Source organism: Ambystoma mexicanum, chromosome 11 (assembly GCF_040938575.1).
Source record: "Ambystoma mexicanum isolate Mex_15411 chromosome 11, UKY_AmexF1_1, whole genome shotgun sequence".
Lineage (NCBI taxonomy): Eukaryota > Metazoa > Chordata > Amphibia > Caudata > Ambystomatidae > Ambystoma > Ambystoma mexicanum.
Window position 1 is genome coordinate 543,323,314 of NC_090934.1, and position 14,881 is coordinate 543,338,194.

General features: G+C 45.3%; 1 protein-coding gene across 2 annotated transcripts in view; it reads left to right on the top strand.

The window, feature by feature from the left end:
* Positions 1–724: 724 nt before the first annotated feature.
* PAMR1 (peptidase domain containing associated with muscle regeneration 1) overlaps positions 725–14,881 on the top strand; it is a 443,694-nt gene continuing 429,537 nt past the window's right edge. For both annotated transcript variants that reach the window (XM_069623360.1, XM_069623361.1), the window contains exon 1: positions 725–922. In XM_069623360.1, coding sequence (XP_069479461.1) covers positions 847–922 — 76 coding nt within the window. In that variant the 5' untranslated portion in view covers positions 725–846. The remainder of the gene's footprint in view (positions 923–14,881) is intronic.

Below are 14,881 nucleotides of genomic sequence, written 5' to 3' on the forward strand. Positions count from 1 at the left end.
CCTTCCTTTCTTCCCTTGCAGCTCTTTGAAACGGCTTCTGGGCGGTATTCAGTGCTATATAACCAAAGTAAAGTTACGTATAGAAAAACCCCTTGCACACCTCACATTACACACATGAAGCAGGCGAACTTCGGCATTAGGGAGAACACAATTAGGCAACGTGTGTGCATTGTTGAAGAATGTCTGCAACCACAAACACATGTACTGACAGCGGACCACATTTTTCCAGCTTTCTTGCCAGGTCAGCGATGAGGGTGGAAGGAATGTTACTCATAGTTTCAGACGGCCTTTGTGCGCTGACGCCGTGTTATTCGCGGTAATCCGCCACTCACCATCAGACGGGGGCGCGTGGGTCCGGCGTTCGGAGAGTGGGCAGAAGTCGCAGTGTACCTGCGGAGCCAGGGAACAGCCGGACGGGATGGTCTTTCGCCTTGATACCCTTGGGAGGACTTAAAGCGCCTTGTCTGAATTCTGCCCTAGCGCCTGCCTCGCGGGCATGTCCCCGCAGCGGCCCGTGCAGCTCGGGTTTACCAAATTGCTGTTTATGCCCCTGAGTATGGTATTTCCTGGACCCCCTCCCCCATTTCTGTAGTGCTTCCCCTTGTGGGATCCGCAAAGGGTTAATGCCCTCCAGACGAGTGCTTTAAAGAATTAGGGTGACCTCATCCTTGTTTGAAGATTTTTTTTTTTACTTTAAAAAAAGCAATTTTTAGGCTGTTAGAGTAAAGCCACTTCTTGAGTGATGAGATCCGCTGCATGTTTGAAATCCGAGCCCCTCACAGCCTGAAGTTGGTGCTTGACAAGGCTACCTGACCACGGACCCACTTTGTCTTAAGCCCGGCGAGGATGGAGTTGGCTGCCTGGAGCCTGCTATTGGTCTTCGTCTGCCTGCAACCCCCCAGAACCATCTCCTACCCCAGAGGTAAAGTACACTTTCTATCTGATTCGGAACCCATGTTCTGCGTTAAGATAACGCGTAAGCTTTGTTTAACTTGTATCAACGTGCGCGAACATGTTTTGCCCGAGAAAGGAACTGTGGCTCAACCAGCTACTCGAATGTGTCCAGTATCACACAGTTCGTCATGCAGGGAAGCCGGGATTTGAATTCAGCCTTTCGGACCAGATAGTTTAGTTTGTTCACAGGTTCAGCAACAAGTTACAGGCTCATATCCTGGCAGCGCTGACTCAGTCCTTTAACCTATAGAGTAGTGGTCTTCAACCTTTTGGCTCTTCGGGTTTTTTGGACTACTACTCCCATCAGCTCTGGCTAGCATTGTCAATGGTAAGAGATCATGGAAGTTATAGTCCAAAACATCTGGAGGTTGATAAAAAGTGAGTACCATGGGGCTGGGTAATATCAAGCACACCATATGTACATCCAAGGACAATATATTGTCCATGGTGCTATCGCATCTAGAAGACCAAGACTAAAGCACCAAGAGGCCACTCAAATGGGAGAAGTTGCGCTATCCAATCCCCCGTGACTTTACCTTGTAACATTATCCAAAATATGTTAACCAGTAATATGTACTCGTGTGTCTCTATCGGGGGTTGTCATGCAATGTATTGTGTCACACGAGCCCTCTGGCACTTTTCAGTGCGTTTTACTTTGTATTGCGGAGGAAGGCTTCCTTCTGATGATAAAAGGAACACGCCTACATAAGTTACCACCACTAGTTACTTATCAGAAATACACACCTTCAATAGCAATGGTGGTTTTGGGGGACTGTTGGAAGGGCACATGAAAACATATTTGATAAACGTTACCCATATACAACTAGAATATTTTAGTGAAAACGTATGGAGTGCAATGCCTGAGCTACACGTCTCAGCCAGTCAAGTGGCACAGCGAGTAGAGCGCTGGCTTTGATATCCGTGCAGAGCTTGCAAGTTCGAATCCCGGCTGTGCCAAACTCAGCCTTTCATCTTTCCGAGGTCGATAAATGAGCACCACACCATAATAAGCAGCGCTCAGCTATGAACCTGAGGGTTCGTAGCGCTATATATAAATGCCAAATTATTATTATTGTCTTTCCCATAGTTTACCTACCAAAAATCACACCGCAAAGACACCGAGAACTCTCTCCTTGCTCAGTCTGATGCACAATTGGGGATAGCGTCAGAAGAAGTGGAGGATTTCCGGCCTCTGGGCGCTATGCGCATGTTCACTTTTCCCCAAGCGCCTAGAAGAGATTCAGTCCACGTTGTGCAGTAAACATCGGATGACATCTCTGCACGGCAGCGCCTATTCGAAGGGTGTACAGGGTTGGCCCACTGATCGCTCAGTCAGATGTTGTGGGGTCACTTTAGTACACGTTTGGGGCTAGCACCCCCTCTGGTGTCGTGGTTCGTACCGCTGCTAGGCTTGTTTCTCAGCACTCTTAATTTAGCAGGAAAGGGAACCCAGGTAAAGGATGACGATGACATCATTTGCTCAGGATCACACTAGTCCCGTGAGGAAGCTGGCATTAGAACTCAGCTCCCTTGCTGACACAACCAACCATTTATTTACATGTGACTACTGCAAACGGTTTTAAAATAACCCCATGCAGAGAGCTTTACAGTACGGGGAAAAAAATCACCATTCAGTGTTACCACAACGCAACTTGTTTTGTTTTTCTGGGTCCTGCTCGTAGACGGCGAGAACATACAGATATAGTGTCATCAGGAATTAGGGTAGAGTTTAATAAGTTGGGCTGTGGGAGAAGGAGGGCGGGGGATTGAACAATACCAGTTTTCGCCTTTATGAGTCAAGCACGTGCCGGCGCCCACGCTTCTGACCCCGGGCTGAACTGCAAGGCTTCAGCCCAGGGCCGTCGGGGGCGAGCGGGGTAGGTGCAGGAGGGGCAAACTGCTCCCGGACTCGCGCTTGGGAGGGGCCTCGCGGCGCCCTCTCCTCGCCCGAGTGGAAGGCAGCACAGTCCACCCGTGTCACGGTCACAGGGAACTGTGCTGCCTGCTCCCAGTCCCTGCAATTACAGCAACGTAATGGAAGACGGCTGGGCTCGGAGGTGAGCTCCGCCGCCTCGCAGTATTCCAGAGCTTCCGTGAACCCATCTGCTGCTTCTGTGCTCACACCGTTTTGGCTCGACTGTTGTGTGAAGGGGGTGCAGACTTTGTTTCCCGGTGCCACATCTAGCCCGGCTCGCTGATGTGAAGTTTTTGTGGGTGTGAACTATATTGCTGGGTATCTTCCCACTGTTGTGGTCCGAGGGCTACTGCTGTAAACATGACATCATGAACGCTGTAAATTCGTAATGACACTAGGGCAAGTGGAGTCCTTGACTGGGATTTGATTTTGCAGAAAGGGGGGCTGGTGCCAAGACGTTGCCACCCTTCACGCCAGATATCAATGATTAGGGCTGCACCCCTCGTGTTTCACGCGCTGATATCCTTGAAGGAGACATCTTTAACTCAGGGAAAGTGAAGGGGGGGGGGCGTGTGGGGGCAGCTGTGCTGTAAGTTTGGAAAACACTGTATTCTCTTGTCGAAGAAGTCCTGTGACCATTATCAAATACGGTACCCATTTAATACGCCAGATAACTAACTGGGACAGAGCAGGTCTCGGTGGCCACACATCCTGCCTTCCCTTTTGGCTTCACTTTAACGAGTCCAACTCCGAGGTATGATATGATATGATAGGTTATTTATAACGCGCATACGCAGCGGTTTCTAAGCGCTGACCCGGGATCGAACCTGTTGTTGCTCCATGTTGTCTTGCTTTGAAGGTCAGCACGTTGCCCCTGAGCTATCCTCCTGAGAATCCTCAGGTAGACTGACTTAAGCCTTTCACTGTCAATTGCGCTCACTTACCCCTTTGGGGGCCAGACTGCAGTGGCCCAAAACAATGGTTTTAGGGATGGTCTCTGATACTCGGGGGAGTGTACAGATCACACTTTCCCAATTTAGGAACTGTGCTTATATATGTCCTAAGAGCAACATACACCTTTTTTTGCCACAGGTGTAGGTCTTAAGTGTTTAAAGTACACGTGGGAAACAGTCTGAAGTAGTCTGACCAGTCTGAAAGAGGCAGAAGGTTATTATTTCATGCTAGGCAATCTTGGCCACTCTCTAAACTCAAATGCTGAGTCCTGGGCGAAGGACGGGCTCTGCCTTCGGCTGGAAGATGTAAGCCAGACATAATGCCCATATCCATCATTCTCTCTCCCATCCACCTGGTAGCATCCATTGGTGATGGAAAACCACAATACCCCCTCCCCCGCACCCCATGGGCTGCAGCTTTCCTCCTGGGACGCCTGCTGCAAAGCGAGCCACAAGCCGATGAGTGAGAGCCTAGTAAGTGCCACCAATAAGCCAACACTATTGCATTATAAGGAGAAATGGCAAATGAGGAGGGACATACAGCTTGAAGGGCTGTTTGGGTATTTGCCCACTCATTGACTGCCCATGCCCATGCTAATCCCACCCAGTCCCTGACCCCACCCCCCCCCCAAAAAAAAACCTCCTCATGGGAACACTTTGAGCTAGCTTTCTTCTAGCCTTCATCAAGCTTTGCAATTGAAGGGCCTGCCAGTGTTTTCTCAAAGGAGTCTTCTTAGAGCGAAATACTTAATGGGTGCTGTAAACACACAACAATGGTGTAATAAAAATGTCTTGACCAGGTCTGCCTTCATCCACTTTATTTAAAACTACCATGCATGTCCTTTACTGAAGTCCTGTTAAAAAGCATTGGCAAAGCCAACAGGTTTGGCGTGTGCATAAGTATTAAGCATTTGCCAGGGACTGCTATTAGATGCTCAGGTTCTCGAACCATTTTGCACCTGCTGCAATCAATGGTCAATTCATTCTAATACAGCAGTGGGTTGCCCATGCCTACTTGAAAGCCCAAGCTGTTTCCATTGTCAATGCTTGTTTTGCTTTTCTCTTGTTGATGCATAGGAATATGCTTCAAGGCTAGAGCAAACATAAGGGTTACTACATGGCTAATCTGGACCACATTGAATGTAGACCATTCTAGCCAGTAATAACTTTGATGGTGCACAGCCAGCCTGGATATACTTTCTGTGGCATGGCAGTTTTAGTGGCTTATATAATTATACTGGCATATATTGGTGCAGCCTGTATGGACATACCTGGGAACAGCCAGCACAAACATATTTGTGTACTGGCATATGTTGTGGGCAAAGGTGGCATGAAATGCATTTGAAAATGCTCCTGTGCATGGTGGGTGACTTGCAACTATTGGCCTTTTCCATGAGCTACCATACAGAGCCAATTGCAAACTGTATGGCTTTTTACCCAATCTTTTAAAAAGAAAGTTATGTAAAATGCAGCATTTTAACCCAATTTTTCAAACATTTTTTGGGCGTGAGAACTCCTCTCAAGCACCCCTTGTTTGGTTTGGGCTCCCTCACCAGCCCCCACTTCACATGTCACTATGTATGATGTCTGTTTTAATGCGCATATAGGGGAAGGGCGCTCCTTGGTACTGGCAACTCGCAACACACGCCAGCATGCCATCCTATATATCTTTATGCATATGATAGTAAAGTTAGTCTGGCATAAACCTTTCTTCAGTAGAGAAACCTAACTTTGCTGTAGTTGATTTGCAGATGTATTAATAAACCATATTTAGTTTCCTCCACACAAAAACTCAAGGTGATATTTCTCGAGTCTCCTGTTTGCTGCGGTGCCACCACTAGCTCCGTGCAAATAATCGTAAGGGGGCCTCACCAGTCTTGGGAGGAGAGCTCAGGAGCAATGTGCTCACCTTGGAAGCAAGACAATACGAGAAACACATGTTCGATCCCCCGGTACGCGATTAGAAACAAAAGGGGATAGCGTCAGAAGAAGTGGAGGATTTCCGGCCTCAGGGCACTATGCACATGTTCACTATTCCCCAAGCGCCTAGAAGAGATTCAATCCACGGTGTGCAGTAAACATCGGATGACATCTCTGCACGGCAGCGCCTATTCTATGGGTGTACAGCGGCAGCCCACTGATCGTTCAGTCAGATGTTTTGGGGTCACTTGAGTACGCGTTTGGGGCTAGCACCCCCTCTGATGTCGTGGTTCGTACCGCTGCTAGGCTTGTTTCTCAGCACTCTTAATTTAGCAGGAAAGGGAACCCAGGTAAAGGATGACGATGACATCATTTGCCCAGGATCACACTAGTCCCGTGAGGAAGCTGGCATTAGAACTCAGCTCCCTTGCTGACACAATCAACCATTCATTTACATGTGACCACTGCAAACGGTTTTAAAATAACCCCATGCAGAGAGCTTTACAATATGAAAAAAAAAATCACCATTCAGTGTTACCACAACGCAACTTGTTTTGTTTTTCTGGGTCCTGCTCGTAGATGGCGAGAACATGCAGATATAGTGTCATCAGGAATTAGGGTAGAGTTGAATATGTTGGGCAGTGGGAGAAGGAGGGCGGGGGATTGAACAATACCAGTTTTCATGCCATCTTATATATCTTTATGCATATGATAGTAAAGTTAGTCTGGCATAAACCTTTCTTCAGTAGAGAAACCTAACTTTGCTGTAGTTGATTTGCAGTTGTATGAATAAACCATATTTAGTTTCCTCCACACAAAAACTCAAGGTGATATTTCTCGTGCCTCCTGTTTGCTGCGGTGCCACCACTAGCCCCGTGCAAATAATCGTAAGGGGGCCTCACCAGTCTTGGGAGGATAGCTCAGGAGCAATGTGCTCACCTTGTAAGCAAGACATTACCAGAAACACATGTTCGATCCCCCGGTACGCGCTTAGAAATCTCTGGGTATGACATATGAAGTATGTTATAAATAACCAATCGTATGATATCATACCAAATGTTTTGGGCCGGGCCTCACCACACCTTGTGACAGCCCTGCTTCAGCCTGCATCTAATTCATGTCCGAGTCACGTGACCTGAACCCTGCCCAAGCTCTGTCTTTATTAGGGGATTATCAATAACTCTGGATGGGACGCGTGCCTGGCCAATCACTTCAAAGTGACGACTGAAGGGCTCCCGCAAAAGAAGCTTCTGACGCGAGCGCTAGAAAAGTGCCCATTTAAAGCTCTGGAACGAATATTATATAGAAAGGAATCTATTGCTGTATTATAAGACTGCTGACTGGCACCATGGGAGCAGTTGCTGCCCCCCACCCCCCGGAGGCACCTTTCATTTGATATGGTTGAAAGGCCCGTCACCGTCACTGCTAGATGCCACTCTCTGTTCAGAAAGTGGGGAGAGTAGAGAGGTGTAAAAGGGGCACAATGCCCCCAATTGATGGCTCGTTCTGGTTGAGGTTAAAAGTGATGGTAAAACAGCCACTGGTTACGTGCGGCGGCTCGCCCATTCTGGTGCCATATTATTTAAGAAATATGGTTTATTTTATGCAGAATCAAAAAGAAGAAACGGATAACTTCCGTTCCTGGGTGAGCTCGCTCAAAGAACCCTTTCCGGGGTTTCAAAATGATATTCCTCTCAATGAATCACTTTAATGTCAGTAAGACACGATTGCAAGTTTCTGTGTAGTTTATAATATCATTTTGAAACCCCGGAAAGGGTTCTTTGAGCGAGCTCACCCAGGGACGGAAGTTATCCGTTTCTTCTTTTTGATATTGTCATTACCTTGTGCCGAGGCTACAAGGTGAGCTCCCACAACATTTGTGAACAATAAGAAATAATTGTGAATTATTGAATATAGAAGTGGTGCCCACCCTTCCCCCTGATTTTATTTTATGCAGAAAACATAATAAAGAAAGCATTTGTCTCAGTTCTTGCCCCAGGGGAGATGTTTTAAGATAACCCATTGGCGGTAAATGAGATAAAATGAAGAATCTCCGGGACCCTCTGGATCGCCAAACAGCATTTAAGTTGAACAGGAGATCTACTTTGTCCAGGTAATTGCCTAATTTCAGCACACAACACCCAGAGGCATCTAGTTACAGAAAGCACAGGTCATATTCGATAGTTACAGGTGGTCACATTCGGCAGTTACAGGCAGGTCAAATTCCGTCACAGGGCTGGGTAGGTCGTATTCGGTAGTTTCAGGCAGGTACAATTCAGGCATAGCACAAGGCTAGGAAGGTCACATTCGGTAGTTACAGGCAGGTAAAAGTTCAGGCACAGCTCAGGGCTGAGTAGGTCACATTACAACATTATCTAACCAGCGATGTGTGGCAACAGGCACGTTGTGGAAACTGTGCTACTTGGACTATTCAAAACAATATGGAGACTACGAAATCTGAACGTATTGCAGAAATATCAATTGCTACACCACTGTCAATAGTACTTACTGGACAGTGCTGCGCTGCTCTCGTGATTGGTCAGCATTTAAAACAATAAATAAAATGAATACAAAAGAAATGGAATCAATAGGCATTGGGGAAAATGGGGATGGTGACCCCGGGGGTCTACTCCCCCTCTGTGGAGAGCACACTTTCAAGGACTCCTGTTTAAGAAGGATCCTGAAAGGATCAACGAAAAAGATTTAAAGTCCTATGAAAGTTCATTTTTTCACAGGAAGAAATGACTACCTGCATCCGCACTGTGAAAATTGGTAAAGCTGCAGGCCCTGATGGGATAAGGCCTGAAGTATGTATATGCTTGTAGGAGTGATGGGCCCTAGTGCTGATGCATGTTTTTAATGCAATTTCCCAGGGACAGTATTGCCCATTACCATGGAAGAGGAGCGTATTAATCTCTTTATTCAAAAAGGGTACAGTAGCTGATCTCCACTGCTATCGCCCAATATCACGACTAGATGTCTCGAGCAAGATATTTGCAGGCTGCTTGGCAACCAGGCTACAGAACTGGGCATTAGATAATAACGTGCTACCAGATAATCCAGCTGGCTTTAGAAAATAATTCTCCATGCTGGATCAATGCCTTGTGCTGCACACCATAGTGGAGAAATATACTAAAATCAGATAATAAGGTATATGTGGCCTTTCTGGACCTTTCTAAGGCCTCTGATTTAATTGATAGGAATCTGCTATGGAAGAATTTAACCCAATGGGCGCTCCTTCAGGGCAAATTCAGTTTATTCAGCTAGTCATTCAGTATCAATACGCTGCCCAGGGATACATTAATACTCAGAGGATATCTAAACCAATAAAGGGATCAAACGGGGTGCCCGGTAGCCCCACTTTCATTTCCCTTGTTTTTATCAGATTTTAACCAACATGGTGTTCTAACCAAGCCCCCCCCCTATTAAATGGGATTAAGGTCAGCACCCTGCCATATGCTGACAATTTTACACTAATTGATTTTACCAAAGGGGGGCTGCAGCAGGGTCTTTTTAATGCTGATGAATTTTTTTAGGAAACATGGTCTGACACTATCAAAAACCAAGATCATGGTATTTGGAAAAGGAAGATCACAGGTAGATGGTGCATCAACAAAGAGAAAATAGAGGTGGTCAACTCGTATATGTTTTTAGGGTTCGGATTTTCAAAGGATGGGAGTTAGAACACCCAAATACAGTTGATAGCAAAGAAGCCGGAAGCAAGTTTTAAGGGTCTTATTTATCTCTATGGGGGAAAACAGCTAAATGCCTATCTGTTTTAAAGCTTACAATTCACATGGCAATGCTGAATTCAGGTGAGCTGTGGGGATTCTCCTACTACACAAGGTTGGAAACTATATCAGTTTCTAAGAAAGCTAGTAGGGTTGTCACCAGCAACACCAGGACAATAACTTCAACATGAGCTAGGGGTGTCTAGTTTAGGGTGTCAGGCAGAGATTTGCTTCCTGCAGTTTTTCCTTAAAGTGCAGTCCGATCCGTAATAAATCCAAGTACAGGGAATGCCTAGAAGGAGATAGTCAGATCCCCTGCACAAGAGAAGTACCAATGGAACTTGAAGGGAGTCGCTTTATTGGAAAAATGGGAGGTTAAATGAGATAGAGCTCCTTAGGTCCACAACAAAAGAAAATTGGAAACATTTGATCAAGAAATGCGCCAAAAAAGAAAAGTTTGAGATTACCCAGGTGCACATCTCGAGGCTGCCTCCCCTAAAGCTTTACAGTGAGACTTGCATTGACGTAGTAGACCCAAATATTTTGACAAAAATAAAATCTCAAGAGTGTCGGAGGGTTGTCCTTATGATTAGATTAAATGTTCACCCAGTGAGAACTAGAACCACCTGGAAGGGCATAGACAGGCAATATAAAACGAGAACCTTCTACATTTTTTTATTAATTTGTAAATGTTATATTGATCTGGGAAGAAGATGGCTTAGGCCACACTATATCAAGCATAATATTAGATGCTGCACTGATGCTATGCTTTTAATTATGCACTCCAAAGAGGATTTTCTATGTATGACATCAGACATGAGATCCCTCATTATGTCTGTTAAAATATTTGTGGGCCACTCTCTTGGTACACGTGTTATTTCAGTATACTTAATAACTATAAAAATATGACATGGAACAATAGCAGGTGCACTGTATGATGTGAGTATGTGCGGAGCATTCAGAGTACTTGTGGAGTTAAGATGTCTTTGTCTAATGTTCCGCCAAATTTCAAGGGTTTTGCTATGTTAAATGTTCACCTTAACGTCTCTTTAGCTATGGTTTTTCAGAGAATTTGAAAGGTTTGTTTCACTATATTGTTCATGTTAACATTTTTAAAACTAAAAGTTATTTCAGTAAATACAATGCATGCCTACATTACAGAGACGGCAAAGCATTTATTACTTTGATGCCATTCATCAAATCCACACAAATCTTTGACACAAGATACACAGAAGACCGAACCTTGAATATTTTTGCTGTGTTTGTTGTGGTTTTGTCAAGGGGGTGGCAAAGTTGTAGGGGGTCAGGGTAGGTGAAGAGCAGTTTTTGGGCGGCATTAACTTTGGTGTTGTTTAACGAATCTGCACACATCTTGACATAAACAAAATAGACCTGACTCCGAATAATTTGACAAAGTTTGGTGAGGTTTCATCAAGTAAAGACAAAGCTGTAGGGGGTTTAGTGTTGGTGAAGAGCGGTTTTTGGGTGGCTTAGAATTTTGGCACTGTTTGACAAATCTGGATGATCTTTGCAAACACAATATAGACCTGACTTAGAATATTCTTGCAAAGTCTGGTGCGGTTACGTCAAGGGTGGGAAAAGTTGTAGGGGGGGGGACCAAACATTTTCAAAATCATGATAGAATTGAATGGGGACAACATTTTGATTGCAGCTACAGCCTGAACCACAGGATGGAGTTGCGTGGATCTTTGGTCAGGTCCCAAAAGTGTGCTTTTGCTCATTTGATGTTAATCCGTCCAGTGTTTTATTTTTTCAAAAGTGCCAAAACTAGGTATACAATATAGTGATATAACATTGGGGTCTGACTGCCCCTTATCATGTATGATTTATTCTTCAGTGGACAGGTGTGAAGTCATAATTTGAGTACCAAAATGCCTTCTTTCCATAGGTACTGTTTTTAGAACAGAGTGATAACGGGCCTAGAGTATCCCATCACAGCCAATGCTCAATCAATATAGAGTATCTCTGATGTGTAAGAATAACATGGTTGGTGTTTGCTGGTGTTCCTGACCCGTGGCATATAGCTGCAGTAATGTTCGTGCCTTAGGAAAGCCTTTCCTGCTTAGCAGTCCCTACTGCGGTTCTCCCGCCAGCTTCTCCTTGCCTCACTGGTGGAACTTCGGCTCTGCACCGTGGCCAAGTCCCAGACAGCATCGCCACCACTGCCAGCTCTTGTATTTTTAAATGCAAACTGCAAACAAGCTGTTGCATCTTTCTTTCTTACACGCATCATCTGCTGCACCAGTGATTTCACTCATGATGCCATAAGTGATGTCATATATAATAGCATCACTGGTGCCATTTGTGATGTCATCGGTGTGCTTAGGGGCTATTCTGAGGGGTCAGAAATGAGAGACGGACACAAAGTTGTAATGTTTTCAACATTAGACTTTTTATTAAAGAAAAATGGTTTGGATAAAGGTATTTCTCTCCCATTCTAAACAGAGTTTCCCTGCCTAGGAGATCAAAAATAAACATCAGTCTATGTATTGTCGCCAAACTATCCTTGTGTCCAAAACGTATCTGACCCTCCCACTAAAAATGAACAACAAAGGGTGCAGGGCAAATATTTCTGATTTAAACTCAGTAGAATGTGTGCAAAAACTAAGTAAGTAAATCCAACAAAACAATCCTGATATCCAGGGGATGATTCCCTTCCCCTGAACTGTTTCAGGTAGAATATTGAACATTTTCTGTTCAAACAGTGTTTTCTTAAGCGTAGTAGAACCATCTCTTTCATCTAACACTTTCTTACAGATGATAAAGAAAATGTATTTTGCAAGAAATTATGAAAGGAGTGCAAAAGTATCTCTTAGCAACTTAAGAAATGGTATTTGAATACTTTCTTAAGGATGATGAGAAAAATGTCTTTTCCAAACAAAGGTTGCTTAAGAGTAGTAGAAATGTCTCTTTCCGATAACACTTTCTTAAGGATAATAAAAGAATGTATTTTCCAAGTAATGGAGTTAACAGATGTTAAAAGTGTCTTTTGCACATAGTAACTTTTCTGCAGGCAACCTTCCACACTGTATCTTTTTTTCTAACAACTTATAACAGATGGTTTCCTGGTGTACTCCCCTGTCTGGAATCCCCCTCTGCACTTGGTAGATCCCCTGGGGTACTGTCCTGCCAGGTATGTTTCCCCTAAAGGCTCAATGCCTGATGTACTTCTTTCACCAGATCTTCTTACAATATTTTATTTATCTTTCAGTTGTCTTTCATATTAAGTAAAACACAATACCACAGTTGTACTTCTTCACTGTTTATACTTCATTTGACCCAGGTATTACTTGTTGCAACTTTCCCCATATTGGCATCACATACATGGAGACTTGTTCAAGTTTTGTTTATTAACTTCATTGTTAGTATTCATTGGCTTGTGGCAAAACTTGTTCCAGTCTTCCCCATATTGACTTTTCATATAGGAAGATTTGTACGGATCTTGCCTTTAAATTGCTTCATTAAACTTCTTTTGCTCATGACAACCTTTACTCCAGCTTTCCACACGTCGACATCTGATGTATGGAGAAATGTGTAAATTCAGTCTTTATACATCATTGGGGTGATATTTAAAATAAATTACCAATTATTTGTACACCGGTTGGTATGCACCGGGGCTCAGAATGCTTCTGGGCACACTCACCAGTGTTTGCTGGTGTGTAACGCTCACCTGACTCCCACGGAGGCGCTGGCGTGGATTGGATTGCTGTGGCCTCTTCTAGGGTGATGCGCAGGACTTGGAAGATGGAATGGACCGCACCCCCAAATCTGGCTTGTCTGGCTCGTAGAAATATCCTTCTGTGTGTGAAAAGGGAGTATTAACAATCTGCGGGATAATGCGTAGGCCTCCCACTCCCCTTCTCACTCTCCACGAAACCCTTCTGCGATTCCCCGTGAAGTCTCACCTTAGGGTCTGAAAGGACGAGCTCTCCATCCTGCTTCTGATGCAGGGGCGCGTTGTTATCCAGTTACTTCACTGGATCTCGGATTGGTGAGAGTTCAAGTTCGCTTGACTTTTCCGGTAAGGTATTGTAAGAATTCTGTTGCAAGTTCAAGCTTTAAATAACCATTGTCTGTTTTCTCTATTTCAGGTGCTGAATGAAGATTCCGAGTTAGGGAATGGAACCGTCGAAGGAAAATTCTGGTGAGTTTTTGATGAGTGGTTCCTCTAGTGTTCTTGCATTAATGCACTAATGCTTGTGTCTTTTTCCCCTTAGGGGCCGGGGTTCGGAAATGCCGAAGATACGGCGCCGATCCGAAATGAGAAGAGATGTCCCAATAAATATCAGGTAAGTCTTTGATGAGCGTTCCGCTAATGTCCTTGCATTCGCTCACTAATGCTAATGTCTTTTTTCCCCTTAGGGGCCGGGGTTCGGAAATGCCAAAGAAACGGCGCCGACCCGAAGTGAAGAGGGATTGACCCAACAGGTAAGTCTTATGGTGTAAATTAAGCCTTTTTTTATTCTCTTCCCTAGCTCACCTTTGTTCTTGTCTTTTTCTCCTTTAGGCGCTGAAATGCGGCGGAAGATCCAGATGGTCGCTGATGGGCAAGAAGGCGCTTAGTAAAGGTGAGTGGAATGCTGCGCTGCAGCGAGCTATGCGATGTGCTTTTAAAAATGAATGTCTTCCCTTTAGGAACGTCGACGAGATGACTCTTGAATGCGGATTGAGCAGGTAATGTCTCTTCTTTCTCCTGTTCTCCTCTCTTCTCCCTTTACAGGTGTTCCAGGATGCTGTCGGGCGTGGCTGGAGTCCGGATGCAGGAGCTGACACGGTGAGCGTCCAGCTGCTAGGTGCAGAACAAACCGAAGCGTGAGTTGCTGCTTGGGCGTGGCTTAAATAGCCTTCAAAGTAGTCCAGGTATGTATTCTTCCTCTAAGGTATGTATTCTTCCTCCGGCCACACCTGTGTGGTAAAGTAGTCCCATAGGTAAAATAGTCCCATTCAGGCCTCTAGGTGGCCTGGATGTTGCAGCACGGTCTGCATCAGGTAAGTTCACACCAAGCACTTCTTAACACAAAGTCATCCTTTATGAGCCTGGCGCCTATGGCGCCTTGACTGTTGTCCAACATGAGCCTGGCGCCAAAGGCGCCAGGACTGAGTCCAAAGGCCCCTACCTGGGGCCGCTGGGACTTCCCTCGGGAACATGATATCTGCCTCTGGGGTTGCTGGGCCCGGTCTGGCTCCTTGGGGGTAGGCATCATGACATGGTGTTCCTGACCCGTGGCATATAGCTGCAGTGATGTTTGTGCCTTAGGAAAGCACTTCCCGCTTTGCAGTCCCTGCTGCGGTTCTCCTGCCAGCTTCTCCTTTCCTCGCCAGTGGAACTTCTGCTCTGCACCGTGGCCAAGTCCCTGACAGCATCGCTACTGCCAGCTCATCAGCGG